Raw genomic sequence first — 26,556 nt, forward strand, 5'->3', positions numbered from 1 at the left:
GGGCACAGATTTATCTTAATAGATATTGTCAGATTGCTTTTTCAAGTAGTTATATAAGCATAACGTGGGGCAAAATGAGGTCTCCAGTTGTTTGTATGGAAAATAATACAATAATGAATAAATAATAACAAGAACAAACCCTGTTCCTCATGCTCACAGCTATAAACTTACTTTGCCCCACCCTCTGTATACTTTTTACCAGCAGGGGGTGAGAGTTCAGGGCCCTGGTCCCAAACGCCAGTGTGAGGACAACCCACCTCCAGGAACATCCGATAAGTAGGTGTTGGGAAGCACCCAGGAATCTGAATTTTTTCAGTTCTCTGTGTAATTTAATAGAAAGTAAGACTTGGGAGCCACAGGCCCACCTTCCTGCAGGGCTTACCACAAGGGCAGACTAAGGGGCAGAGATCAGGAAAGACATTTGACAGAACTCCCTTCTGCAAATGGCCTCAAATTTAAACTTTCCACGTTATCCCCAAATACCATTATGAGCAACAGAGACATCCTAACCAGACTGCAAAAAGAAAGTATTAATAGTTCAACTTGAAGTTCATGTCTCTTTACCTGTCCACCCCACTGGTAATATTTATCGTTCAACACATTTTTGTCGCTAGCACAGTTACGTGGTAGAACATTGCCATCTGTGATGGAACAGTTTAAATCCGATTAAGCCCATAGCTTACGTATAACATATGGCTGCATTCAAACAGTGATTGCAACAGTTCTTCCATCAATATTATTTTCCCGTAAAAAGTCTACCCTTTATATCCACCAAAAATACCTGAATGTTCTAATCTTTCTGGGTAGAGAAATTATTGCATTGTACTGGATAAAATTCTGAGGAGTATTTATTTGTGAAAAGTGACCATTGAAAACACTGTATGTTGTAGAGCCCTGTGTTCGCATTTCTGCATTCTTGTCTTTCCTATGCGCGCCTCCCTCTCTCCCAATCTCCCTTTCCCTCTCTCTTTTAGTCTCCAACCCCCCCTTCCTCCCCCCCCCACCCCCCCCGCTCCATTCTTCCTCCTTCTCTCCTCTGCCCACCGCCCCTTCCTTCCCCGGCCTCTAGCGCACCAGGACCGCCTCCCAGGCCCACCGAGTCGAGCACAAGCACTGCTGCAGTTCCAACACTGGCCACTAGGGGCCCTCTGCTCTCCAGGCCTAAGAGGAGAGAACAAGTCTTTTTCCCTTATCCAACGTTAACAGAAATACCGTTAATTCTCTTGGGTATTTTCAAAAGACGACCCCCAGGCAAACCGAGAGGAAATAATAAGAAATAAAGAAAAGATGCTCCCAACGGAAAACAGTGGTTCCCACATTTTAAGAGGACTAAACCCTCCCAGCGTCTCCCTAATAAAACTCTCAGGGAGTTTGATTCCCGATCAACGCCCAGCGCCCAGCGCGGTAACGTTAGGTCCTCCCGTCTCCTCCGCGCTCGGGGAGCTGCGGGCATTCTAATGCCACTCGTGTCTGCGAGTCACAGCCCCGGTTGTCCCCTTACCCCTGCCCATAGCTGGGTTCATCTGTGCATGTCCATTCCTGGACAATCTCTTTATTGGGGACCCTTTGGGTGTGAACTGGGTTCCTGCCAGGATCCAAATTGCCACGTATTTCTTTGCACCATGTTGCAAATATTTTCCTTCGGTCTACTAATTTTTTTTGCACTTTTCTCAGGGTGATTTTCATGAAATTATGTTTAATTGTGTAATCAAATTTATCTTTTCTATTATCCTTACTTCTGGCTATGGTGTCTAGTTAAGGAAGTTTTCCCCGCTTCCAGGTTATAAAGGAATTAATCTTCATTTAGATCTCTGACATACTTGGGATTTGCCTTTTACGCAGACTCTTAAATCACCACCTGGGCACAAATTCTATTGCTGTGGGTTATGCTATTTTCTCAGAAGAGTCGTAATAATGGTGAAATGACCATAAATGCTTCTATTCCTATTCAGTGCACTACAGTTGAAGACAGATTCTAATAATAGTAATAATAATAAAAATTGATGATAATAACTAACGTTAACTACAGCTGGCTAAGTTCTAGGCATTTGAAAAGTATTATGTCATCTAATCCCGATAATTACAGTTAAAAAACAAAATTCAACTAAGTAACTATGAAGATCTAAGTAACTGGCTTTATTAAGTGACTCATGAGCCAGGGAGCTCCCAGAAGGTGCTCCGAGGGGGTGTCCACAACAGAAGATTGTCATAGCAAGAGGCGTGGTCTAGAGAGCTACTGACAAAGAAAAGAAAGGATTGCTTGGGGGCCAGGACATCTTTGGGGGAGGAGGACAGGGAGAGACTGTATTGTTCAGGTCCCCTCTTCTTTCCGTGGTGGATGGAGAGGGCCCATGTGACAGGTCGCCTTCCTGGGGGTGGACCAGGAATTCCAGACTGGTTGCTTACATTTCCAGGAGAATGTGACGGAGTCCCCTCACTTGGTCAATCCGACACCATGAGTGGCACTGGTCACAGTGATGAGGTTTTTTCCCAAAATGATGAACAATGCTTGGTGAGGTTCGGACAAATCCCAGTACACTTTTCCCTCAGTTTACATGGGAACACCGTTCCTGGACAAATTGGTGCACGACAGAACCACGCAAGAGAGTTTCAGCTGTTTGGGGTCCTTCAAAAGTCACATGTGAGCGGAATTGTGTTTTGTCTCGGACTGTCCCATGCACTGTGCATTGTTTGGTACCCGGGGTCCCCACCCACAAAGTGTCAGAAGTGTCCTCTAATCACTATGACAACCCCAAAGCACCCTCAGATTTCCAAAATGTCATGTTGAGAAACAGATAGAGTCTTTCTGTCCCAAATAACAGACATAAACCCACCTGCACTTAACAGACAGATATGTATTGGCTCCTGTAACATACCCGGCCTGGGGCACAACTTCCGGGAAGGCATCATCCAGGATCACACAGGTTAGCCAGCACCTAATTTCTCTATTTCCTAAATTTTGGCTTCCCCCAGTATTCTCAGCACAATGTCCTTGAGCCTCCACTCTGAGCCGTCTCCGTCCCGGAGCCAACCGTGCGGCTGCCGAGGATGGGCAACGCCAACCCTCAGAGCCCACGCCTGGAGCTGGGGAGACTCGGCGCTTTGGGAAGAAGCAAGGTTCTTCCCAAAGGGAATGTGAAGGCACGCTCCCCCTAGGAGAGGGCATGGAGCCTGAACAGCCAGCAGTGGCCGAACACAATTTCTGTCCTCAGGAACTCTGGGAATGGGCCCTGAACCTCAGCATTCTAGCAAACTTCCCAAGAGATTCTCTGAAGTGTAAAACAGCTTTTATGGAGACATAATTTAAAGCCCAACAAGGGTTCTAAATTCTCCACACCTTCCATCACACTCCTTGTGACGCTCTTTATTGTGGTGTCCTATGGCCTGTCCTGTGCTCATGTTACAGAACAGAGTGGGGGGGGGTGCTGAATGATAAAAAAAAGACCCCCCTTTTTCTCCAGGGGTTCCTTCCCACCTACTGGGTTCATTTTGCCCGCCCCCTGAGGAAAGATGTCTCTTAATACCAGAGATCAGTGAAAAGGAAAGGAATTTATTATTTATTTGAAACAGTACAAACTAAAGTTCCCCACAAATGCACACAGTCCTCCCAGCACCCTCCACGTGGCAAAAGGGAGCACTTCCAAAGCCTCATGGTCCTGACTCTCACCCAAGCCTCATGGTCCCAACCAAGACACCAAAGCTGCGTGGTCCTAAACAGACGCGTGGTCCCAAAAAGAGAGACGCCCAATGGCTAGCTGCTGTGCCTCTGTTTAATCCCAGCGTTGATCTTCCTCTGCAGCCCCGTTTCCGGCTCCTCCCACAATTGGCCACAGCTGCCCGCAATTCTGGGCAGGTGTGGTGGCCCTGTGGTGTGGAGCCAATTATCTCCAAGCTCTTCTGGACCTTATTACAAATCCCTATTTGGGGCTCCCCTCTTGGCTGCACCCTGTTACACTCACTCATGTATCTTCTTTGGAGAAATGTGTGTTCAGATCCTTTGCCCATATTTGAAGTGGGTTGTTCATCTTTTCATTGGAGGTGTTCTTTGTAAATTCCGGATGCCGGTCCTTCATCAGATACGTGATTCACAAACATTTTATCCCATTTTGTGAGTTGTCTTTTCATAATCTTCATGGTGTCCTGGGAGTCTGGAAAGCCTTTAATTTTAATAAAAACCTACACATCAAACTTCTCTTTAATCAATTGTGCTTTTATTGTTGTGTCTAAGAAATTCCAAGAGATCCTTATATATCCCAAAGTTTGAAGTCTTTGAAGGTATACTTTTATCTATTATTATTTGTTGTTTAATTTATTTAAAAAGTTGCCCTGGCTGGTATGGCTCAGTGGGTTGAGCACGGGCCTGTGAACCGAAGGGTTGCTGGTTCAATTCCCAGTCAGGGCACAGGCCTGAGTTGCAGGCCAGGTCCCCAGTAGGGGGCGTGCGGCAACCACACATTGATGTTTCTCCCTCTCTTTCTCCCTCCCTTCCCCTCTGTCTAACAATAAAGAAAATCTTTTTAAAAAAAGTTTTATTGGGTCAGGCCCTCGTCCTATAGTGGTGAATAAAACAGTCAGGGGTCCTGTCCTTGGGGAGCTGATGGGTATCGCTGGAGGCACAGTAAACACAGATGAATAGGAGAAACAGACATACATCATCACTTGGGTAGCAGAACTTAGAGAATCTCTTTTGGACTGGTCAGGAAAGACTTCTGTCCAAGGTGACATTCACCTTCTGCTCGGAGGTGAAGGGCAGGGAGGATGCAGCCTATGAGTAGTAAGGGATAATATTCCGTCCGGAAGAGACAGGCAAACTTTACCATTTGGCTTCGACTGGTTTTATGTGGACTGCTGGACTGAAAAGATATTTTACACCAAAGATGTCTCGTCATCTGTTGATTCCTCAATCAGCATTTAGGGTCCACGTGGACCAGGTCTCTCGTTATGTTAGTTGGGAAGTCTTTGCGGGGAGGAACCCCAAGGAGAATGGCCTATGAAATAGATCTGGGAAAGGAGAATTATTATACATCTTTCTTCTAGTCTTCTGACACAGAAATAGTTCTTACTGAAATTATTCTTGTTTTCCACACAATGGTACAGCAATGTACAGTGAAATCACTACTTGAACAATTTTCCTGTTTTCTCTCCATTTGACTGAACACTGTTCGCAGGTCAGTATTAGCTCTGGGGGGAAGAAAACCCAGGCTTAAGGTCAATGAAAAGAATGCATCTCCTGGCCGCAGCTCCTGTCCTGAATGCACAGCCAGTGCCGAACTCACGAGCGGCGGGAAGAACAATCTTTGTGATAAATAATGTATGTGATAATGAGCGGCAGGAGAAACAAATGTGTTCGGAAGAAGAGCTCACCGTGGACTAGAGGGAAGCGAGGACGGGCTGTTTCCGAGTTGGGGGCGTTGTGGGGCCCAGAGAGCCACGTTGTGGGTTCTCATTCTTGCCTGGCCAGTCTGCCACTTGGGGGCGTATGCTTTCAGAACTTTCTGGAATACCGGCTTTCAAAGGGCCCTGGTGCTCAGGGTCTGTGGCACTAGGTGATTTACTCGCCTTACCTCATTGCACCTTCTTAACTCTGCACAGAGGCAGCTACGAGTCCACCTACGTTACACATGACGAAGCCGGGGTTCAGAAAGTCGAAATAACTCCCCCAGGGTCACAAAGCTTAGCCAGTGTCGGAGCCCATTCAAATTGTAAAAATTACATAAACAACTAGGGATTTCGGAGTAAAAGCATAAACCACTCTGGAGAACAGACGGCTCTAGGCCCCCTCAGCCCCCCGCCCGCGGGGGACCCAGACTGGGAGGAGCTTCAGCCGCCAGGTTCTGGCTGTGTTGAACACCTGTCGGACGGAGTACGAAGCCATCCTTTTACTCTTTTTCTCCCCGTTACCCCGTGTCCCTGAGGACAAGTTGGGTGTTTGGCAGGTGCTAGACAGTCAATTATGGTTCTAAATGCTGCCTCCGCGGCCCAGTAATAATATGAAAGCCGTTCCCACAGTGCCAGTCTGTAGACAAGGGAATAATCGGTGCATGTACCAAGGCAGATGGGCTCCTGGGGGGTTTGAACCACGCTCCGGGGACGGGATCCAGATTTTTGCTGGAGTTGGGTGAACTTAACTTCTCCCCGATTATTTCCTGCTGTTTCTTTCTCTCTCCCTCCCTCCCTGCCTTTTTAAATTAGTTTTACCGTTTGCTGCAACTTTTCGTCCCCTGGGTAGCTTGGCTGCCCAGAAAACGCAGGAGACGGGAAGGAAACCTCAGGAGCAGGCTCCGCTCTGCCCTGCGGACTCGCAGCGCGGGTCTGAGTGTGCTGGCGCTGACCGCTCCCGGCCTTTCGGTTGAGAGGGAGGGAACCGCGGCCTGGGGAGAGTCTGTTTAGATCCACCCCGCCACCCCCACGGGCCCCGGGGTCCTCCCAGGCCGCCTTCGCGGGGGCTGCCCCGTGACCCCGGGGCCCGGGACAGCGCCTGGCAGCCCGCGGACGCTCACGCGTGGGCCGGATGAATGGAAGGTGAGCGGAGAAGACGACGCCCGGAGTCCAGGCGAGCCCCGAGGAGGAGATGCGTCTGGGCGCGGCCTCCGGGAGGAATTCGAAAGTATGAGTGTGATGCCGAGAGAAATGGAGAGGGGACGTCCCAGCGGCTGGCAGTGGGATGGAGGGACGGGACCTGGAAGGCCCGGGCCGGGGCCGCAGGGGTTTGCGGGAGCCGAGTGGGGCGAGCCGAGAGGGTAAGAGCGAGACAAAGAGGCAGCCGCCGCGGAGGCCGATCGTGGGAAGAAATGGAACAGGGGCGGCGGGGCTTGGGGTGGGGGGGGGGGGGGACGCCGCGCAGGAAGGGGCGTGAGGACCGAGGGGGGCAGCGCAGGGCGGGGCGCGGGGGGCGGAGGCGCGGGCGGCGCGAAGTTCCCGGCCTGCGCCCGGCGGTCCGCGTGCTGGCGGCCGGGCGGGAGGAGCGAGCGGGCTCGGGGCTGAAACCCGAAACCTCCGGTCCGCGCGCGGCCCGAGGAAGGAAGCGGCGGCGGCCAGGCGGGCGGTGGCCGGTCGGGCCCTGCGCTGCCGCGCGGCGGCCCCTGGGTGAGCAGAAGGGGCGCGGGCTGGGGGACGCGGACGGGGATGGAGCGCGGCCAAGCTGGGGGTGCAGGGCGGGGGCGGGGCCTGCGCCGGGGGTCTCCGCGCCTCACCGCCCCCTCGGAAGTACCCTCAGCCGCACCCAGCCTGGCTTTTGGAGCTGGAGCTCTTTGTGGTGTATCTTGGGGGCGCGCCCTTCCCCGGCGGCCAGGGGTTTCCGAGCGGCCCTGCCCGCAGCCTCGCCCAGTTTCTCGGGCGCCGCTGAAGCCCCTGCCAAGACCCCCGGGAAAGGAGGACGCGGTGCGTGCTGGGGACTGCCTGATGGGGGTCGCGGGCCCACAGACTGAGGGGCTTCAGGTGGGCTCGGGGACAGTTGTGTGGGGCGGAGAGACCTCGCCTCTGGGCTGGAACCCGTGAGCACCAGGTGAGCAGCAGCATCCTTCCTCTGGTGGGGTTCAGGGCGCTGTCTCGCCACACCGGGAGGGGGGGCGCGCCTGGAAGTCGCTGGCCAGCCGTGGCGCCTCTGCCGCTCGATCTGCGAGAGGGAGGTCTGGTTAGCTTTGGGTGGGGGGAGCGGCCAGCCTTCGGCGCCTCCTGGGTCAGACCGTAACCCCACGGAACCTTTGATAAAGGCCTGCGGGATGACCGTGGCGTCTGGGCGCGCTTCCGAGAGGTCTGCGCTCCAGCAACCGCGCGGCCAGGCACTGGCCTCCCTGTAGGTCACACCGTTGAGGGTATTTTTGTGCCGTGTTGAATCTTTGATCGGTTTCTGCGAAGTGCTTTCGAGAGCAGGTCGTTTGGAGTCGGGAGGCGGTGAGGTTTTGGAGGGAAAGGCCTTGGCTGCTGGATGTGTCCAACGGGGACGACGGAGGTAACACGGAGCCAGCCTGTGTCGGCACCCCGGCCTCTTCCCCTCCGACCTGCACCCGGACGGTCCTCCGAAGAGCCACCGCATCCAGAATAGGTGGCTTTCCCTTAGAATCATCGCGCTGCGGCCACTTGGTGAGACAGGTGGGGCGAGGCCTTTGGGAGGCCCCAAGAGCGGAGAGAGGGTGGAGGACCTTACACCTCACAACCCAGGCGCGGGTTAGTTCAACTTGGTTTAACGGATTTGGATTTGGGACACCCGGTTGGGGTAGCTTCCTCCAGAGCACCCCTTTCCTCCTGTCCTAGGCCACACCCCCCTTATTTTATACTTGTGAGATGCTTGACGCACTTTCACCTGCTTTTTTTGTTTTATTGAGTAACGGCCCTCTGTACAGGGCTGTACACTCAAGGTGTGGGGAGGGGCTCTGCCCCAGCTGGGTGGCTCAGTGGTGGCCGCGTCGTCCTGTAACCGAAGGTTTGTTGCAGGTTTAATTCCAGGTCAGGGCACATGCCTAGGTGGTGGGTTCAATCCCTGGGCTGGGCGCCTGCGGTTCCCAGTCCGGGTGCTTACGGGAGGCAACTGATGTCTGATGCCTCTTTCCCGCATCTGGTGACGTGGCTCCATCAGGCGTGGAGCCCTGAACTCCGAGGACTTGTCCACACCTCGCTGCTTCAACGCCCCGCAGGGAGATTAGGGGCCTGTCATCCAGGGGCCCGCTGGGCGTTTTAGAGCTAAATCCAAGGTCTCCGGCACTCAAACCCTGAAACCGTTCCCTTTGTTGTAGCCCCGTGGGGTCGGAATCGGTGAGACCAAGGAGCGGGGGGTGGGGGGGGTACCAGTGGTCCTAGGCTGAGCTCTTTGTTTGGGTGGGTGGAAGGCAGAACGGGCTGAACCGAAACTGACCTAAATGTCAGCCACAGGAGGTTCCCTTGTGTGGTGTAAACTCTGTCTGTGCCTGCCTGCAGGGGGGAGGCCAGCGGCAGGAGGGCCGGGTGGGGTCCGCCCCAAGGGCAGGCCTCCCTCCTGCAAAGAGGCAGGAGCAGGTGCAACCTGGCCCCAGTGCGTGCTGCCTGACCTGAATCTGAAGGAGGAGGGGTCCAGGGGGGAGACCTGTCCATTTCTATGGGGAAAGCAGCTCTGTATTTTGGAAGTTGGCAACTAACGGAGAACATTTTTCAGAATGTGCAGGCGGGGTGTGGCCTGCGGGCTGCCCACGGCGTTAGCAGCCCTCAGGACGCGCCTGCTGTCCTCGTGAGAGGCAGTCAGCCATGCCCGGAGGGAGAAGCGGCGTCTCCTCCAGGTTTTTCTTTGACAACAGCAACCGGAAAAAAAGAGAAAGAAGTGGACAGAACTGGGGATGGCTGTTCACGGGACCTGGAGTTTAGAGGAAAGGCTGACTCTGGGACTCAGTCGAACCATGAAATTCCCCCCCCCCCCAATTTTTCATTGAAGTGTTTGTGGTTTCATCAGTTTGTGAGGCTCTTTGTGAATTCTGGGCTTGAATCCTTTTCTCGTTAGCAAGTCAGATATCTTGTCTTGTACGTCTTCTCCGTCTTTGAGTATCGTGTACCTTTGTGCACGAGTGTTTAATTTTTATGTGGTTATTATATCTATATTGATTTTCTCTGTGACTTCCAGGCTTGTTGCTTAGAAAGTCTTCGACATCTTAAGATGAAAATTTCCTAAACTTTTTCTTTCTTCTCCATTCTCTCTGCTACTTATTATTCAAGAATATTTTAAATTACTCCTTCTCTACCTTTTTTTAGTTTCTCTCCTCTCGGGCACCGGGGAGGCCAGGCTTGAGTCGGTCAGCTGGCCCCTTTAGGACAGCGTGGCGGCGATAATTTCTTTCGTTTTCATAGTGACTTTTCACCACGTGTTTTTTTTGCTATTTTTACTTTTGCATCCTTCCTTCCATGTAATGTTTAAAGAAACAGCAGTGTCGTCTGTTACATGAACAACTAAACCGAGGAAAGATGGATTTCCCTGGGGAGCAAAGGAAATCTGCAGAAAGAAACTTCTGTTCACAGAAGTAATGATCAGGCCTGGGGGAGGGGTGCAGTACGAAGAAAATCCTCACCTGGTGCTCACGCTGGTGTGATTGTCCACATCACAGGGATGAGCTCCTCTGCGGGTGGGAGAGGAGGCCGAAAGGACAGCTGGACATGGGCCGTTGTCAGGTGCAGAGCCATGAACGGGAGAACAGCGGGAGTGTGACCCGGGGCAGCCGGAGTGGAGGGTGCCGCTCACGGTTGCATTCTGCGGGTGCCAGAGGGTGGCACGGCGTGATCGGGCTCGCCTAGGGGACCATCAGCCTGGCAGCAGGTTGGAGTGGGGGGCAGATCGGAGACACAAAGGTGAGGTGGAAAGGTCTGGTAGTTGTCAGGGGAAGACGGCGAGGCTCTGGGCTGGGATGGTGGCGGTGAGGACGAGGTTCTGAGCGAGACTCGTGGGCGGGGGGACTGGAACCTGTCAACCCGGGCTGCTTTGCGTGCGTGACCTCATGGAGAACGTCAGGATGGGAATCCCGGGCTCAGATTTGTGCGAACTCCGACCCAGGGCCTCGCTCTGTCCGGGTTTCCTGGCGAGAGTCGTCTAGGGCGTCCAGAGTTGCGACCCGAGAGATGGGGTGCGCGGTGGCGGTTTTTTCTTGGGCAGAGAAAGCACAGGGAATAGCGTATGGAGCCGGCGGGGCAGAGATGACGGATTCCGCTTTGTACCGGTTATATCTGAGGTTCCCAGTGTGACACACGGACAACACATCCTTGGGTGGGTGGCCACGGACCCGGAGCTCCAAGGAGTGCTCTAGGCTCCAGGTGCGGATTTTGGAATCGTCGTTGTTTACGCGGGTACACAGAGGGGGCTTCAGGGGAGGGAGGAGATGCCAGATAGGACTCTTTTTATTTTTCAGTTACAGCTTACATTTAATGTTATCTTGTGTTTATCTCAGGTGTGCAGCCTAGTGGTTAGGTAATCACGTACCTTACAAAGTGGAAATAGGACTCTCTTTTTTTTGCAAGGGGCACAAAATCCAGCTGAAATGGACTTAAGCGAAAGGGACAGTTACTGGCTCCCGGCACTGCAGAAATAGCTCAGGAGTGTGTTTGGCCGCAGGCGTGGGCCCAGCAGTGAAACCATTTCATCTCCTTTCCCCCCCTCCTCGTGTCCCCGGCCGCCCCCTTGTCGTGGGTGGGGGAGCTGCACTCCATCCAGACCCGCAGGGAGCGGGAGCTCTCTTTCCCCCAGTGGCCCCAGCCACAGCCCCCTTCTGTGTCGGAAGCTGATTGGGCGGAGGGTGTTGGGAGGTGATTGGCGTACGTCGTGTGTCGCCTCTGTGAACTCAGACTGTGGAAGGGTGACCCAGGAGCAGTTCAGGGGCGCCTGCCGGTGCAGGGGCCGGGGATGTGGAGGCAGCAGCTGGTTGCTTCCCTTTGCAGCTGGGAAAGGAAGGAGCGCCTGATGGCATCCCGGGGACAGTGACACAGGGCAGCATGACGGTAGGTACCGGAGACCGGGGACAGGGGACTGGGAAGGAACGACGGAGGGAGATGCAGGAGGGGACAGGGCCAGGGAGCCAAGGGAACAGGGCGTCTGAGGCAGAAACGGAAGCAGCCGGGGTGCCTGGGGCAGCAGAGGTTCATAGGCGCACAGGGTTCAGGGCTGTTAGCGACCTTGCCCAAGGCGGAGACCATCTGCCGTGGACTCGCTGAGACTCCCTGCTAGAGCAGTCACTGTCCTACTTGCCGGCCGGCCAGCCGGCCAGCCCTGGGGACGGCCAGGTAGGGGCCGCGCTGCAGTGATGGCCGAACCAGGAAACCCCGGCTTTGTCAGCGACTAGGCAGGCGTGTGGGGGGCGTCACCCGCCTCCCTCTCGGGCCTCGGTTGCGTCTGAAAAACAGCGAGACAAGAAGGAGCTGCTTCTCAGGCCTGTCTTCGGTCCCAGATGCTGGAGAGTGATGAACCTGGGCACTTCACACATTCCCCTGCCAAAAAGTTTTCTTCTATTGTCTGTCAGATCAGGTAGATACTCACGAATGGGGGGGGGGGGGGGTATAAAGTATCTCCTCCCACATACCACGTGCTTCTGGGAGATCAGAGGGGAAACTGAGGAAGGCTTCCGCAGCCACCTGCAGGGAAGCATCCTCCCCTAAATAAAAACATGCGAGGACACGCATGTCCAAAAGGACAACTAACATGGAAAAGGGAGACTGTCAACAGGAAGTGCCGGTAAGAGTCGTCGTGGGCATGGAAAGTTCCAGAAAGGCGTCTTCAGAATTTTGCTCTTAAGGGGGACCTTGAACTAGCTGTCACCAAGATAAAGCAGCGACAGGGATGGCTGACGCTGGCGACCCCCGACTTTCCCCAGGCTGCATGACCGCACCTGCCCCGCGGGGTCACTTCAGCTGGGGAAGGTGCTGGGGGCCCCCCACACGCATAAAGGGAACAGGGAGGAAGCCAGGTGGACACGCAGCCTGGGCCGGAGCGGTGCTGGGGGAGGTGGGGAGGCCCAGTCGAACCCGAGAGGCGCGTCACCAGGAGAACCAGCAGATTTGCTCATGGACCAGACAGGCGGTGGGAGAGGCAGTGAGGGGGCAGGAACCCCAACATTTAGGGTCGGAGCAACAGGAAGGACGGGGGTGGGGGGCTGGCAGGAGCTGAAGGGAGTGTGGGTGGAGGTGCGAGGGGTGAGAGGCGTGAAGTTTGGCTTTGGACGCGTCTGGCTTGCGAGCCAGGGACACCCAAGTGCCGTGCGGAGTAGCGGTCGGACGGGCCGCCGGGAGCTCCCAGAGCGGCGTGGGTCCCTGGCCACACCCGAGGTGCAGCCGCCTGGTGACTCACCGCAGCGGCCCTGGCAGCGGCCGCAGGTGGACGTGGAAGGGCCCGGGCAGCTCCGACCTGGCCTGACCCAGCCCTGCCTGCTGGGTTCGCTGGGGTCCCGGGTCCGGGCAGGCGGCCGGGGCCAGCGTCTGGAGGCTTCCCCGAGCTGCCCCGGAAAAGCCGGCGTCCGGCTCTGCTCCCGCCCGGGAAACGGCCGGGCCAGGCGGGGCTGGCCTTCTGGACTCAGGCCTTGCTCTCCTTCCGACGGCCAAAGCCTCCCGTGAGGTGTGGCCAGTCTGCCGCCGCTGTCATCCTCTTCTCCTAAAGCTTTCTCTCTCTCTCTCTCTCTCCCTTTCCCTCTCCCTCTTTCTCTCTCTCTCTCTCCCTCTCTCTCTCTCTCTCTCTCCCTCTCGTGACCCAAGACTCTCTCTCCCCAGAGGGCAGGGTCTTCGCCGTGACTTCTGCCGGTTGTTTGTGGACTTTCTGGGAGCCCTGCACGACCCTCCCTGTCCGTGCGGACCGGGAAACCCGAGGGCGAGGATGCGGTTTTCAGCATCACGGGGGGAGGCCTGGGAGAGGGGCCGGCTGCCCTTTGAAGACGGTCAGCTGACTGACCGCCCGCCCGCGGCATCGAGGCCCGCTTGGCTTCTCAGGACCAAGTGTCCCCATCGTCCCCCTCCCCCACGCTCAGGACGGACCTGGGCAGAGGAGGGGGTGAGCAGGAAGCTGGGCTGGGTGCCCCACGCGACCCTGGGAGGGCGAGGCTGCCTCGGGGGCTGTGTTCAGGGGCTTGGCCTCGGACCGGTCCCTGGCGGGGATGCCGCGTGCCCAGCACAGCCCACGTGGCCTTGCCCGTGGTAGCCGCGGTGGCTCCTGGTCCATGCTGTGGCTCATCTCTGTCAGCGGACTCGGAGCCATGGCGACCGCTCCTGCCGTCGTCTTAGGACGCTCCCCACCCGGTGGGGGAGGGATGGTGAAGAAACAGCAGGCGGTCCTCTGGGCCTTAATGTTTTTCAAAATTTTTTTATTATGGTGAAATACATACAACATAAAACTTGCCATCTCAGCCATATTTAAGGGCACACACAGTTCGGTGGTCTCCAGTACATTCTACCATGCAGCCATCGCCAGCACCCTCCGTTTCCGGAACTCCCGCAGAACCGAAACTCTGTGCCCCGTGCACGGTAGCCCCCTGCTCCCTCGCTCCCCGCCCCTGGCAGCCGCTCTGCTTCCTGCCTCAGTGGTACTGACTGTTCCAGTGCCTCCTCCAGGAAGGGGGATCGTCCAGGATTTGCCTTGCTGTGCCGGGCTCGCTTCCCTCAGCGTCGTGTTCCAGGGTTCGCCTGTGTTGTGGCGGTGCCCGAATTCCCTCTTCAGGGCTGAGTAATATTCCCTCACATGCATACGCCATATATTGCCACTAACCCAGTCGTCAGCTGGCTTCCATGTGGGCAGCAGCCGTTGTGAATGGTGCTGCTGGGAGCATGAGCGACGACTCTTTCCTCAAGACCTCGCTTCATTACTTGGGGTATAAACCGGAGAGGGAATTGCTAGGTCAGGTGGTGATTCTGTTTCATTTTTTAAGGGACGACCACTTTGGTTTCTACGCCCGCCCGTCGACAGTGCACAGGGTTCCGATTTCTCCACGTTCTCGCCTGCACTTGTCAGGTTCGGTTTTTTCTTTCTTTTTTTTTCTTCGCCATCCTCATGGGTGTGAGGTGGGATCTTGTAGTTTTGATTTGCTTGTTTGCTTTCCCTGACGAGTGATGTTGAGCATCTTTTTATGGGGTTATCAGCTATGAGTTGTTTGGTTTTTATTGAATTGTAGTTCTTGATATGTTCTGAAGATTAATTCCTAATTGGGCATATGATTTGGAAATATTTTCTCCCATTCTGGGGGGTGCCTTTTTACTCTCGATTAGTGTCTTCTGATGCACAAGATTTTAAAGTTTTCGTGAAGTTGCATTTGTCCGTGTTTTGTCTGCTTGTGCCTTTGGCGTCACATCCCAGGATTCATTGCCAAGTCCAGTGTCAGGAATTGGTACGTTGTTTGTGGTTTTTTTTTTTTGCATGTGATTCTTAAGCCTCCGTCTCCCCTCCCCCATCTGTTGGTTTCTTTTTCTCCTTCAATAAAGTCATTAGGCCAAGAGATCAATAAAATATTTAGACTTAGGACATCTTCATTCCTGTCGCTGGAATGTATTCCCAGGAGAGGACAGGCAGGAGCAAAGCAAATTGGAAGCGGGTGCAGGTAACACAGCAGGCTGGAGCAGGAGGTCCGGGAAGGGGCTGGAGGGGGAGGGGTGTGCAGAGGCAGCCGCAGCACGTAGAACCTCACCTGCTACGGGGAACGGACGGATCGAAGGTGGATGCCCGTCCACAGCCAGAGGACCGAGTAGTCGTGGAATGACTACTGACTGTTCTCTCGAACCAGGCACTCAACCTTTCCGAACCTCCGGTCCCCACTTTATTTATTTAACAAACACTTGTGCAAATACTGACTCACGGATTCCTCCCACCAGCGGAACGGGGCAGGTCCTTCCGAGCAGGCGCGTTCTCCCCGCTCCCAAATGTGGAAGCCGGTGCCCAGAGAGGCTGTCACGTGTCCAGCTCCTGAGCCGGGAAGGAGCGGAGTCAGGACTTGAACCCAGGCCCCTTGGTTCCTGAGGTCGGGCTCCCCCTGAAGTAAAGCGTGCAGAGCAGCGATTCCTGCCGCTGTCCCTGCTCACGAGGTCAAATGAGATGATGTCTGTGGGGCACGTTGCATGTGGCACAGTGTTTTGCAGACACTGGTAATCATTTGTCCGTGGTAATCAGGCAGCGCTCTGCAAGTGGGTGCTGTTCTCAGGGGTGATTCTCAAGGGCACAGGGAAAGGGGCGGAGCGAGGATGAGCCCTGGGCAGCGTCTGCTGGGGAGCCGGGCTCGTCTCAGAAAGTCGTGTGACAGAGTCGCTGCGGGGGTCCTGGGGGAGCAGCGCCGCCGGCGGCAGGATCCAGACACACGTCCGGCCCCCCAGACCTCGGGCTCCTGCTCAGGATGCAGGGCCACAGGGTGCGCACGGGGAGCACGCACGTGCGGAGGGGACCGCAGCCGGTCTGCCCACTGGCCCACCGAGAGCTCAGACCAGGGCCACAGGCCACTGGGCTCTGCCGCTCGCTCCCTTCCCTTCCTCTGGCACAGAGCCCTCAGCCCTGCGTGCCGTTTGGGTCCGGGACCTTCCCAGTGGGGTCGAGAGCAAAGCCCTCTGTGCTGGCCCGGCCTCCGGGTTGGATGGCTGGGCCGTCCGTCCTGGGGTGGACTTTCGGGGGAGTGCCAGGGAAGGATGGAGGCGGGCAGAGCACGCGAACCCTGGGGTCCTGCGGCCCCTTTCTGTGTGGCCCGGTTTGGGGTGGGGGTTCTTCTTTACCTCAGTCACCTTCGTGCAAAACAGGGTGGGCTCTAGAACCTTCTCCCCACCTCCGCCCGTGCCAGCTGGGGGCTGATGGGTATAAAGTGCTCTGAGGGGTTGAGGTGAAGAGCGGCTCCCCCACGCCCGGACTGCGACCAACACAGCGTCACGGCAGCCTCGCCCGGCTCGTTAGGAGTGGGGCCGAGGACCGTCCCCGCCTGCAGGGCTGTTGCTTCCGACCACGCCTGTGCCTCCCCGTGGGCCCTTGAGCTGGGCCTCAAACCCCAGCCCCTTGGCTTCCAGGTCTGTACACGGAGCCGCCAGGCCTCCCCGGCCGCTGCACTGTCAGCCGGGGAGGACAGGGACTCCTCCCCTTTCAGTGGAGGAAGACCTAAGGGTTCTAAGGGTCGAACTGTGAGGCGGGCCGCCCGGCGGGCCCAAGGACGCGGGAGAAAGAGGACCCACCCGCGTGGTGGTGTGGTCTTCCGTCCTTGCGAACCAAGGCATTTCCGGAATTCACCAACCCCTGGGGGATTACCCTGCAAACTGGTCTATAGAACAGCAGATGCCCCCGTCCTCCTGGTTGCCTGCTGTTTCAACCCCAAACGATTTTGATCTCCCGCTTGAGGTGTGGCTTTGAACTCGAGGGGTGGCTTTGAACTTGAGGGGTGGCTTTGAACGCCTGGAGGCTGTTGCCAGTGCTCCTTCGCTCCAGCAGACACTTCTCTCCCTCTGGGTGGGGCCCAGGAGACCCCACGGGCGCAGGACAGTGAGGACGAGCAGAGGGAGGGTCGGCCCTCCCTGGGACCCATCTCCGACGGGCGAGTTAAACCCCAGCCGTGCTGCGGCCGCGCTGTTCCTCGACGCTGGGGCACGGGGGTGGGATTTGTCTGGGCTGGGCAGGGCGCACGCAGTGCGTGTGGGAGTGGGACAACCTTGTGTCTGGCAGCAGAACTGGCCAGGACAGTGGAAATGTGAGTCACACTTGAATTTGCTGCTTTGGATGGGCCCCTGCTTGTCAGGCCCTGGGGGAGCTGGCTGCCTGCCCGGAAGCCTTGGCGGGCCGGGGCATTCCAGACCTCCTCTCTGGCTCTTTAAAGGTACACCCCCTGGGGGTTTGCTGGGGCGGGTGCCCTGCGCCCCCCAGGCTCCGGGCAGAGGCTGGGGCTGTGGATTTCCCCGGTGGGCAGGCCTTTGTCCCGCATCGCCCCCTGCCTCTGGGGGGCGGGACCAGAGGGCCTTAGGGACTGCAGCCAACCGGCCAACCCCGGGCTCCGATTTTACAGGTGGCCCGTGGGCCTGCTCACAAGTGACCAGGTCAAGGAGCACTTTATCTAAAGTCAAGGTTTCCTCCCATTTCTATTCTTTCAGTGGCCACCTTTATAACATTAACAGTCCTGTTGGACCTCACGGGGACACCATTTTGAAGGCTAGTCACCCATCAGCAAGGCGTGCTTGGGTGCCGGGCCCTTGGGCCCAGGTCCCTGCCCCAGGACGGCCTCGGGACGCCTGCGCCCCCAGCACACCTCCGAGAGCTTCCGTGTGGCCTCGTGTTTCAATGTCACCCGGCCTCCAAAGCTCCTGGATGCGCGACGCGTGTGACGTTCGTTTGTTGTCGCTGTGTAACTTTTTCGATTCACATGTTATATAGATTTTTTCCCAGTTCTTACTGAGGTTCATACTAATATGTACCACTTCCTTTTCTAACACTTCTTGGTCCGGCCCCCTCCCCCAGCCTGTACTCTCCAGACTCCGTTTCCTTCGTGAATGCCGGCCGGTCGTCCGGGGAGGAGTTCCCGGTGCGCATCCGGGGAGGCTCGCCCCGACAGTCTGCCGTGCCCTCCCTCGAATGCTGCCGCCGGGCTCAGAGCGAGAGGTCTTCCCGCGTCTTCTGTACGGTGAACCGATTACCCCAACGTGTGGCTAACCCCCAGCCCCTCCCATGGTTCCCAATCCATGTCTTTTATCCATTTTCTATCTTTTTTTCCATTCTCTTCCTTGTCTCATTAGGAATTCTTTTTTAAAAAATATTTTATTTTTAGAGAGGGAAGGGAGGGAGAAAGAGAGAGAGAGAGAAACATCACTGTGCGGTTGCTGGGGGCCGTGGCCTGCAACCCAGGCATGTGCCCTGACTGGGAACCGAACCTGCGACACTTTGGTTCGCAGCCCGCGCTCAATCCACTGAGCTACGCCAGCCAGGGCTTCATTAGGAATTCTTTACAAATCAGAGCGCTTAGGCCTTTTTCTGTCGTGTTAGTTGTGAGCATTCTCCCTCATGTTGCCATTTGGTCCAAACGCTCAAGTCCCGTGTCCGTGGGCAGCCGCGCTGGCCTCCCTCATGCGGTCCGAGGAGCCGGCTCGCACAGGACCGTGGGTCGAGGCCCCGGCGAACGGTTTCCTGTCAGGCGTTCACAAAATCCAGGACCCAGGAAACAAAGACGAAACCCCCAGCGACCTGAAGGCGCAGGCATGCAAGGCTCATCTGTAAAGCGTACTCACGGCACAGAGCTGGAGGCGCCGAGCGTGTTGCATAACCGAATCAAAATTCAGAATATTTTAGCAGCCTGGGGAGTACGGGCCCACATGCCCCGGATACCAGGTTTAGGAGAAATAACGTTCTGTGTTTAGGCTTCACACATTCATCTCGTAAGTTCGAGACCGGGGGCGCCTGCCTGTGCAGAAGGTCACGCGTGTGTAAACTTCGGGTTCTCGTTGACCGCACACTTGCACTGTCCGTAAGCCCGGCAGGGCGCTCCACTGCCTGATAGAACGTGCGTTCCAGAGAGTCCGAGCTAGTGGCTGGCTCGGAAGGCATCTCGGGCGCTGGGAGGTTTTATCTGGAGAAGGGACAGCGGGTCACTCGCGGCGCGTTTCAAGACCACGGGGGCGGGGGGGGGGGGCGGGGGGGGGGGAGGAGAGGTAAGGCGTGTCTGGTCTTGCCCCAGGGAGCCGGCCTGGGCCCCAGGGGCCAGGCTGCCTCTGGAGGGGACGCTGTTACTAATTAGTGCCACAGGCGAGGGCCAGGGCTGCTCCGCAACCCGCCAGCTCCCTGCGGCCCCAGGAGTTCCGGTGCACGTGTTGGGTTTGGGGGGAAGGTTCTGGAGAGCAGCGGCATCGGGGCAGCCGGCGGGAGGCTGCGCCGGTGGGCGGCGTTTTCGGCGCCGGGTTCTCCTTGCCTGGCTCGTGCAGGAGCAGCCTCTGCCTTCCTTCCGGCGTCTTCCGGGCGCAAGGAGCACGAGCAGGTGGGCTTCTTTGGCTGATTAAAGCGGCAACAGTTTTGGAGAAACATCCATCTGCCACCTTCCACGTTAACACCCATCCCGGGGGGCGGGGGGAGGGCTCCAGCCGAGGCGCCGAGCAGCATGCTGAGCGTGGGGGGGCCGCACCTTGGGGGGTCGGGCTCTGTGGGCCCGGACCTGCGGCTCGCCCTCGGCTCCCCCTGGGTGATTAGCACGGGGACCTCCCAATAGCCCCCACAGGGGTCCCACTGTCAGACTCTAGTGGGCGCATGAGTTGGAACCACGCAGAGGCTGGTTCTGCCCACCAGAGGGCACCCGAGGTGCTGCCGGGCCAGTGAGCAGGGGGCGGGGTTGCGGGGGGGGGGCGGCGAGGCAGCGGCCGTCAGAGACCCCCCCGGAGTGGCCCGGGTCTGAGAGCAGCAGCCCCAGGGTGCGGCCCATGAACCACTCGGGATGGAGCCACCGCCCCAGCCTGCCTGCTTCGAATGCAGGTTCCTAGGCCAGGCCTCTGACCTCAGAGACCAGCATCGGGCCGTGAGCAGGGCCCGAGCGCCAGCCCTTGGAGCTGGCACGGCGGCGGGTGATTCTCCGGTACGCTCGAGGTCCGAGCCGCCGGCCCTGGGGGAACTGTCAGGGTCGTTTAGAACGGAGGGGCGCCTCGTTCAAGGGCCGGGGGGAGGTGTACACGTAGCCGCCTGTGTCCAGCTCGGTGGGGAGGACGGCAGAGGGGCCCTGGGCGAGCCGGGCGGCCTGGGGACCTCGCTGCTCTCCTGTCCAGGTGACATGACCGCACCCGACGACCCTGCTCCTGCCCCCTGCTCCTCGCTGTCCTTCCAGACGCCCAGCATGCTGCGCCCGCCCCACACCCAGGCGCGCTGACCATGAGCCTCAACTCCTCGCTGGGCCACCGGAAGGAGCTGAGCAACCTCACAGAGGCGGTGGCGGCCGGCGGCGGGGGCATCGTGGTCGCTGAGTTCATCGCCATCGTCGCCATCACCATCTTCGTCTGCCTGGGCAACCTGGTCGTCGTGGTGACCCTGTACAAGAAGTCCTACCTCCTCACCCTCAGCAACAAGTTCGTCTTCAGCCTGACCCTGTCCAACTTCCTGCTGTCCCTGCTGGTGCTGCCCTTCGTGGTGACCAGCTCCGTCCGGCGGCGATGGGTCTTCGGGGTGGTGTGGTGCAACTTCTCCGCCCTGCTGTACCTGCTCATCAGCTCGGCCAGCATGCTGACCCTCGGGGTCATCGCCATCGACCGGTGAGCTGGCCGCGCGGTGGCCGGGGGCGGAGGAATCAAGGGTGGTGTGCAAGGGGGCCCCCTGGGGTGGGGGGCTGGCCCCTGGGACTGTCTCATTTCTTGGGAGGGTGTTGGCTCTGCGGGTAGACAGGACGCCCCAGAAGACCCCTGCCTTCGCTTCCGTGCCCCTAGCCAGAGGCCCTCGGCTGTGGCTCATCTGTCTCGCATGAAGTTTTATTTGTGTTTTTATTACACATTTCTTTGCCACCACCTTCTGTTCGGTGCCATGGAATGCAGCCCGGAGCCCTCCCCAGGCAGAGAGGGAGAGGAAGAGAGGGAGAGGGAGAGAGAGAGCGCGGGGCGGGGGGTGGGGGGTGGGGTGGGCTGCAGCCCGGAGAGAGGCCGGAAGTGGGCATTCAAGCCCAAAGCCCATGTGTCTATAATCTGTGATGTTTGTATGTGTTTACATGTAATTCTCTGTGTAGTTGTGTGTTTCAAAAGAGGTTCCGTGGCTTAAAGAAAGTTCTAGGGACCTTGGATTTGCAGCTTGTAGGTGAGGACCAGGCTGAGGAAGACAGTGTGTGTGTGGGGGTGGGGATTAGTCTGCTGTCTGCTCTCTGTTGCCCTGACCTGGGCCAGAGCTGGGCTGATGGGGGGTGGGGGGGACACAAAGAGGAAACGCTGTCCCCTGTCCACAGCACAGGGACCTCAAGGGTCAGCTCGGTCCAGGAAGGGGGGGGGAGCAGGGGAGGGAGACGACCCGGGGAATGGAGACGGTGGCACCGGGAGAGACGGCGTGTGCGTGTAACAGCATGGGATGCAGCCGGTCCGCAGGGGCGCTGCTGGGGCCCCTCGGCCGCCCCCGGCAGGGGCCCCGGGCTCCCGCGTTGCTCGGGCCGTCGAGTGGGCTCTGCAGGCCTCGCGGCTCTGGCGGTGCAGCCCCGCCCCGCAGCTTCAGCTCACTGGTCGGCCTTGTGCTGACGGTCACTCGTTCAGCCGGGCGAGGGTGGGCTCCCTGGGGGTGGGGAGGGGAGATCCGGGTTCAGCGCCACTTGCAGAATCGGGGGTGGGGGGGACACGGGCAGGGAGACGCAGAGGAGATGAGCCAGTGATATTGTCACTGAAGGACCCAAATCCCTAGGTTCTCTTGGGACCACTGGGGTTTTAGCTGGACTGTCCACCCAGGGCCCAAGGCCACACCCCTGCCGGCTGTCCGCAGAGCAGAGGGCACCATGAGTCATGGCCAGGCGGGGCGGGTGGAACTCTGGAGCTTGGACCCAGGGCTGGTTAGTTACAGAGAGGAGGACCCGGGTTCCGTGTGTCGCTGTGCTCCCTGGGGTGGCTGCCATGGGTGGAGGCTGGCTCTCTGCCGGCGAGCCCTCCCGTGAAAACCAAAGTCGGCACCACGGGTGTGGGCGACCGAGTGAATCGGGGGCAGCCCTGCATTCGCGACGGCTTTTTGGGTGCGCCTGACATCAGGAGAGCCCCTTTGGGGACCGAGGGTCGTGCTCGGGGCCTGTCTAAAAGGGAGCTGCTGGAGAGCACACGGAGACCTTCAGGGGACAGTTGGGGCAGGAAGCCAAGGGACCCCCTTGATTTCGGCCCCCCGTTCCCCTGCGGGGCAGAGAGAATCCGCAGCGAGGCCTGCGTGAGGCTGAAATGTAAAGCCTGAAGTTTCGAATCCGTGAAGTCCACACTTTGTGTGGGCAGGTGAGGAAATGCTTTCTTTCTACCGTGATGGAAGTGTGGGTCTGTGCACTTCAGCGGGCGTGCGTCCTACCCCCCACGTCCCTCTAAGACCAGGGTGCCCCCCCCCCCCCCGGGTGTGGGCCAGGACGGGCCACACTCTGGCCTGCCCGGCGGGCTCCCTCGGGCGGGTGGGCCCCGGGACCCGGACGCAGCTGGGAGACGTCACTGTCAAGTCCGCTGGGCTGGCGCACCCCAGAACGCTTGTCAGCCGGTGGCATAAACACCATCCGTTACAGTAAAGCAGCCTCGCCATAAAACGGCGGTGGTCACGGGGTCTTGAGACGAGCCAGAGGCCGCGTGGCAGCGGACAGCTTATCCAGCGTCATTCCTTCACGACCGCCGGGCAGGGCTGGTCCCAGGAGAAAGGGTCAGCTGGAGCGGGCCGGCCTGGTCTTCCCACCCCACCGTGCTGCCCCCTGAGGCGCCTGAGGCCAGGCGCCCGCCCCTCCTGGCCCCGGGCAGAGGGAGTGGACAGCAGCCTTGGTTCTCCTTGGAAGTCAGGGACGCCTTCCCAGACGTGCCCCCACCAGCATCCCTCATGTTTCATTGGTCGGGATGCTGTCACACAGGCCAGTGTCTTCACCGGTCACCTGGCAAGGTGACCAGCAGCATGGCCTGATTCGTCCCCCAGGCCTCAGACAGGCCGGTGTCCCCCGAGGTCACGGCGGTTTTGCAGGAGCACAGACAAGAGAGGGTCCCGTCCTCAAGGAGGAAGGGGGCGGAGGGTGGCCTGGAAAAGCACATGCCTCGCACTCCGTGGCCGTGTGCAGGGCGGCGCAGGGCGGGCCTGCCCCTCGCTGGACCGACCGCCCTCGGGGCCCACCCGTGGCAGAGGCCTTGGGGCCGCGTGTCCCAGACGGAGGAACAGGGCCCAGAGCAGGCACAGCGGCTCCCTCAGGTCCCGCCGCCCACAGACGGCAGGTCACACCCCTTGAGGGGGAAGCCCTCTTGGTTGCCCACCTTCCCCCTGGGTGGGCTGTCTGGGCGGAGGGGCGCCCCTCCTGGTTGTGTTTCCCTGGGCCGACGCCCCCCTCTGTCCTGCTCCAGCTACTACGCCGTCCTGTACCCCATGGTGTACCCCACGAAGATCACGGGGAACCGCGCCGTCCTGGCGCTCGTGTACATCTGGCTTCACTCGCTGGTCGGCTGCCTGCCGCCCCTGTTCGGCTGGTCGTCGGTGGAGTTTGACGAGTTCAAGTGGATGTGCGTGGCCGCCTGGCACCGGGAGCCGGGCTACACGGCCTTCTGGCAGATCTGGTGCGCCCTGTTCCCCTTCCTGGTCATGCTCGTGTGCTACGGCTTCATCTTCCGCGTGGCCAGGGTCAAGGCCCGCAAGGTGCACTGCGGCGCCGTGGTGGTGGCGGAGGGCGACGCCCAGCGGCCCGGGCGGAAGAACTCCAGCACCTCCACCTCCTCCTCGGGCAGCCGCCGGACCGCCCTCCAGGGCGTCGTGTACTCGGCCAACCAGTGCAAAGCCCTTGTCACCATCCTGGTGGTCATCGGGGCCTTCATGGCCACCTGGGGCCCCTACCTGGGCGTCATCACCTCGGAGGCCCTGTGCGGGGAGCACTGCGTCTCCCCGAGCCTGGAGACCTGGGCCACGTGGCTGAGCTTCACCAGCGCCGTCTGCCACCCGCTCATCTACGGGCTCTGGAACAAGACCGTGCGCAAGGAGCTGCTGGGCCTGTGCTTCGGGGACCGCTACTACCGGGAGCCCTTCGTCCAGCGGCAGAGGACGTCCCGGCTGTTCAGCATCTCCAACAGGATCACAGGTAGCGTGGGCGCCCGTCGGGGGGTGGGGGGGAGGGACGCCCCCCCCCCCCCACGGCCAGGGGTAGCCCTCGGTCCCCTCGGCCGTGTGTGCAGGGTGAGGGCGGTGGTCTCACACCGACTGCGGCCTCCAGGCGCAGCACATGGGTTCCCTTTGGGGGTGCCCTGGAGGGGTCCCCCATGGTTCCCATGGCTTCCCCGAGCGGCTGGAGGCAGGGGATGCCAGCGCCCAGACGTCGGTTTTCTCTGGCCCCGTCCGTGGCCGGCTCCAGGCCCTAGTCCCTTCCGTCTGGGAGAACAGAACCCAGGCATCGGACCAGCCGCCTTTGCCGGCCAGCCCTGTCCCCCTGACGTTCTCAGAGCAGAGCCCCCCACCCTGCCCCCACCTCAGGGCTCACCCCTGCACATGCTCGTCCTTGGGCCCTTCGTCCCGGGTCACTGGTGTCCTTGATTGTCCCTCGTAACTCAGGACACGTCAGAGCCAAGCTTCAGCCTTCCCCCACTGCCCCATGTGGAAATGTCACCGCCGTGTGCACCTGTGACACTCCCCTCCCTCGCGGTCCGCCCGGCGTCCACTGGAGCACGCCTCTCGTGCTCTGAGCGTCTTAGACAATGGACGTCGGTTTTCCTGCCGATTGGGAGGCTGGGAGTCAAAGATCCGCGTGCTGGGCAGGAGGGTGCTGGCCAGCGTCTCTCCCTGCCCGTCCCCTTGCTGTGTCCTCACGTGGGGGCGGGGATGGGACAGAGCGAGCTCCCTGCCATCTTCGTACGAGAACCCGCCCTCCTGACCTCCTCCGCTCCCCTCCCACAGTCCCCAGCTCCAGATGCCGCCGCACGGGTGGTTGGGGTGGGAGGCACACGGGGTCCGCACAGTTGAGTCAGGTCTGCCAGGCTTCCCCATGGCCGGGTCACGGTTGCTCCGGTCACTGTTGCTCCGGTTGCAGGTACTCAGGGCGACAGAGCAGCCGCTTCTAGGCTGTTCTGGAACATCCCGTTTCTCTTTCAGCCGCCACCCGCTGTTCGTGGCGCGCACGCCGGGTCTTGCCGCGGGGGGTTACTGCCGTGGGGACCCAGGGGAGCAGCAGCGGGGTTCCCAGGGTCACGTCAGAGGGGGCCATCACCTGCACGCGCTGTCGGGAGAGCCGTGTTAAGGGCGCTTATCGGAGAGTTCCGGGAGGAGCCCGTTCGGCCGCAGGTCTCCCCTCGGGCCCTCGAGCTGACGTTTCCTCTTCGGGAAAGAGAGGGCGGCCCCTCCCCTCTCAGGAGAGTGCAGAGCAGGAGTAACCCTGACCGTCACCCGCGCTCAGGGAGAGTGAGGGGACACGGGTAGACGGAACACAAAGACACGCCTGCTTTTCGGGCCAGGAGCGCCCTCCCACGCCAGCGGCCGGGCTCACCCTGGAGCGGTCCGTGAGGCTTTGGGGCGGGCGGAGAGCCCACCACCTGCGGCTGGGTTGGCAAGGTCACGGCAGCGGGCGGTCTCCGACTCACTGAGCGGAAAGCCGGCTTGTGGGCTGATGTGGGGTTGGAGAGTGTGTGGGGGGAAGCGGCTGGCCTTCTGCAGGAATGGGGGCCCTGCTGTCTCTTCCCTGGGGGTTCTCAGGACGGGGGACAGCAGCATGCAGCCCCCACCAGCTGTGCAGCCTGGCCTCCACTCCCCCCTCCGGTCCCTCTGGCCCAGCCAAAGTGGGGCAGACCCTGGTCTAGCGCCCTCTGTAGGCATGGCTTAGAAGTGCAGGAGACTCCTCCACCCCTGTCCCAAGCCTGCCCTGGGCCACCCCACCCCCCCAACCCTGGAGAGTGCACACCCTCTGGTGGTCGTCCAGGGCCCGGAAGGGCGGTAAGATCCATTCCAAAGCCAGCAAGAAAGGACCGGGAGGCCCTGCCTTGCCTTTGAGCCTCTCCACCTGCATGGGCACCTGCAAAGCCGTGGCCCAAGGAATCAGGACATGGAGGGACCGTCTTTCCAGACGGGGCCTGGGCGCCGAGGCAGAGGGGAATTCCAGAAACGCCTGGAGCTCCCCCGCTGACCCCAGGAGGCCAGGAGTCTTACACACACACTGTCCTGTTCGGTTCGGACGCAGGTTTCAGCCACAATCAGGGGATTTGGGTTTCCTCGTTCCGTCAGCCCCCAGAGAAGTGCTGAAGGTTAGGTTTCCCCGGGGTGCCAGCTGTCCCCGGGCCACCGAAGTCCCTCCGGCTTGTGCGGTCTGGTCAGCAGACTCCCATGGGCCCCCCTGGGGACCTGGAACGTGGCCCAGACACCGGGGGAGGGCAGCCTCTGTGAAAGCCGCTCGCCTGACGTTGGAAGCTCCCAGAACGGGGTGGAGCCTTTGTCCCCGGGGGCAGGGACCCTGACTCGCATTTACTTGGGGCCGTGCTGTGCCCCTGGGCCAGCTGTGAGGG

The 26,556-nt window shown here is 59.2% G+C and overlaps 1 protein-coding gene across 2 annotated transcripts in view; it reads left to right on the forward strand.

The window, feature by feature from the left end:
* The first annotated feature begins 6,922 nt into the window (after positions 1–6,922).
* GPR161 (G protein-coupled receptor 161) overlaps positions 6,923–26,556 on the forward strand; it is a 28,108-nt gene continuing 8,474 nt past the window's right edge. The window contains exons 1-3 of one of the 2 annotated variants that reach the window (XM_036015165.1): positions 6,923–7,086; positions 20,232–20,652; positions 23,428–24,152. In XM_036015165.1, coding sequence (XP_035871058.1) covers positions 20,276–20,652; positions 23,428–24,152 — 1,102 coding nt within the window. In that variant the 5' untranslated portion in view covers positions 6,923–7,086; positions 20,232–20,275. The remainder of the gene's footprint in view (positions 7,087–20,231; positions 20,653–23,427; positions 24,153–26,556) is intronic. The other variant, XM_028530720.2, reaches the window with a different exon arrangement.

The sequence above is a fragment of the Phyllostomus discolor genome, chromosome 14, assembly GCF_004126475.2.
Source record: "Phyllostomus discolor isolate MPI-MPIP mPhyDis1 chromosome 14, mPhyDis1.pri.v3, whole genome shotgun sequence".
NCBI classification, from domain to species: domain Eukaryota; kingdom Metazoa; phylum Chordata; class Mammalia; order Chiroptera; family Phyllostomidae; genus Phyllostomus; species Phyllostomus discolor.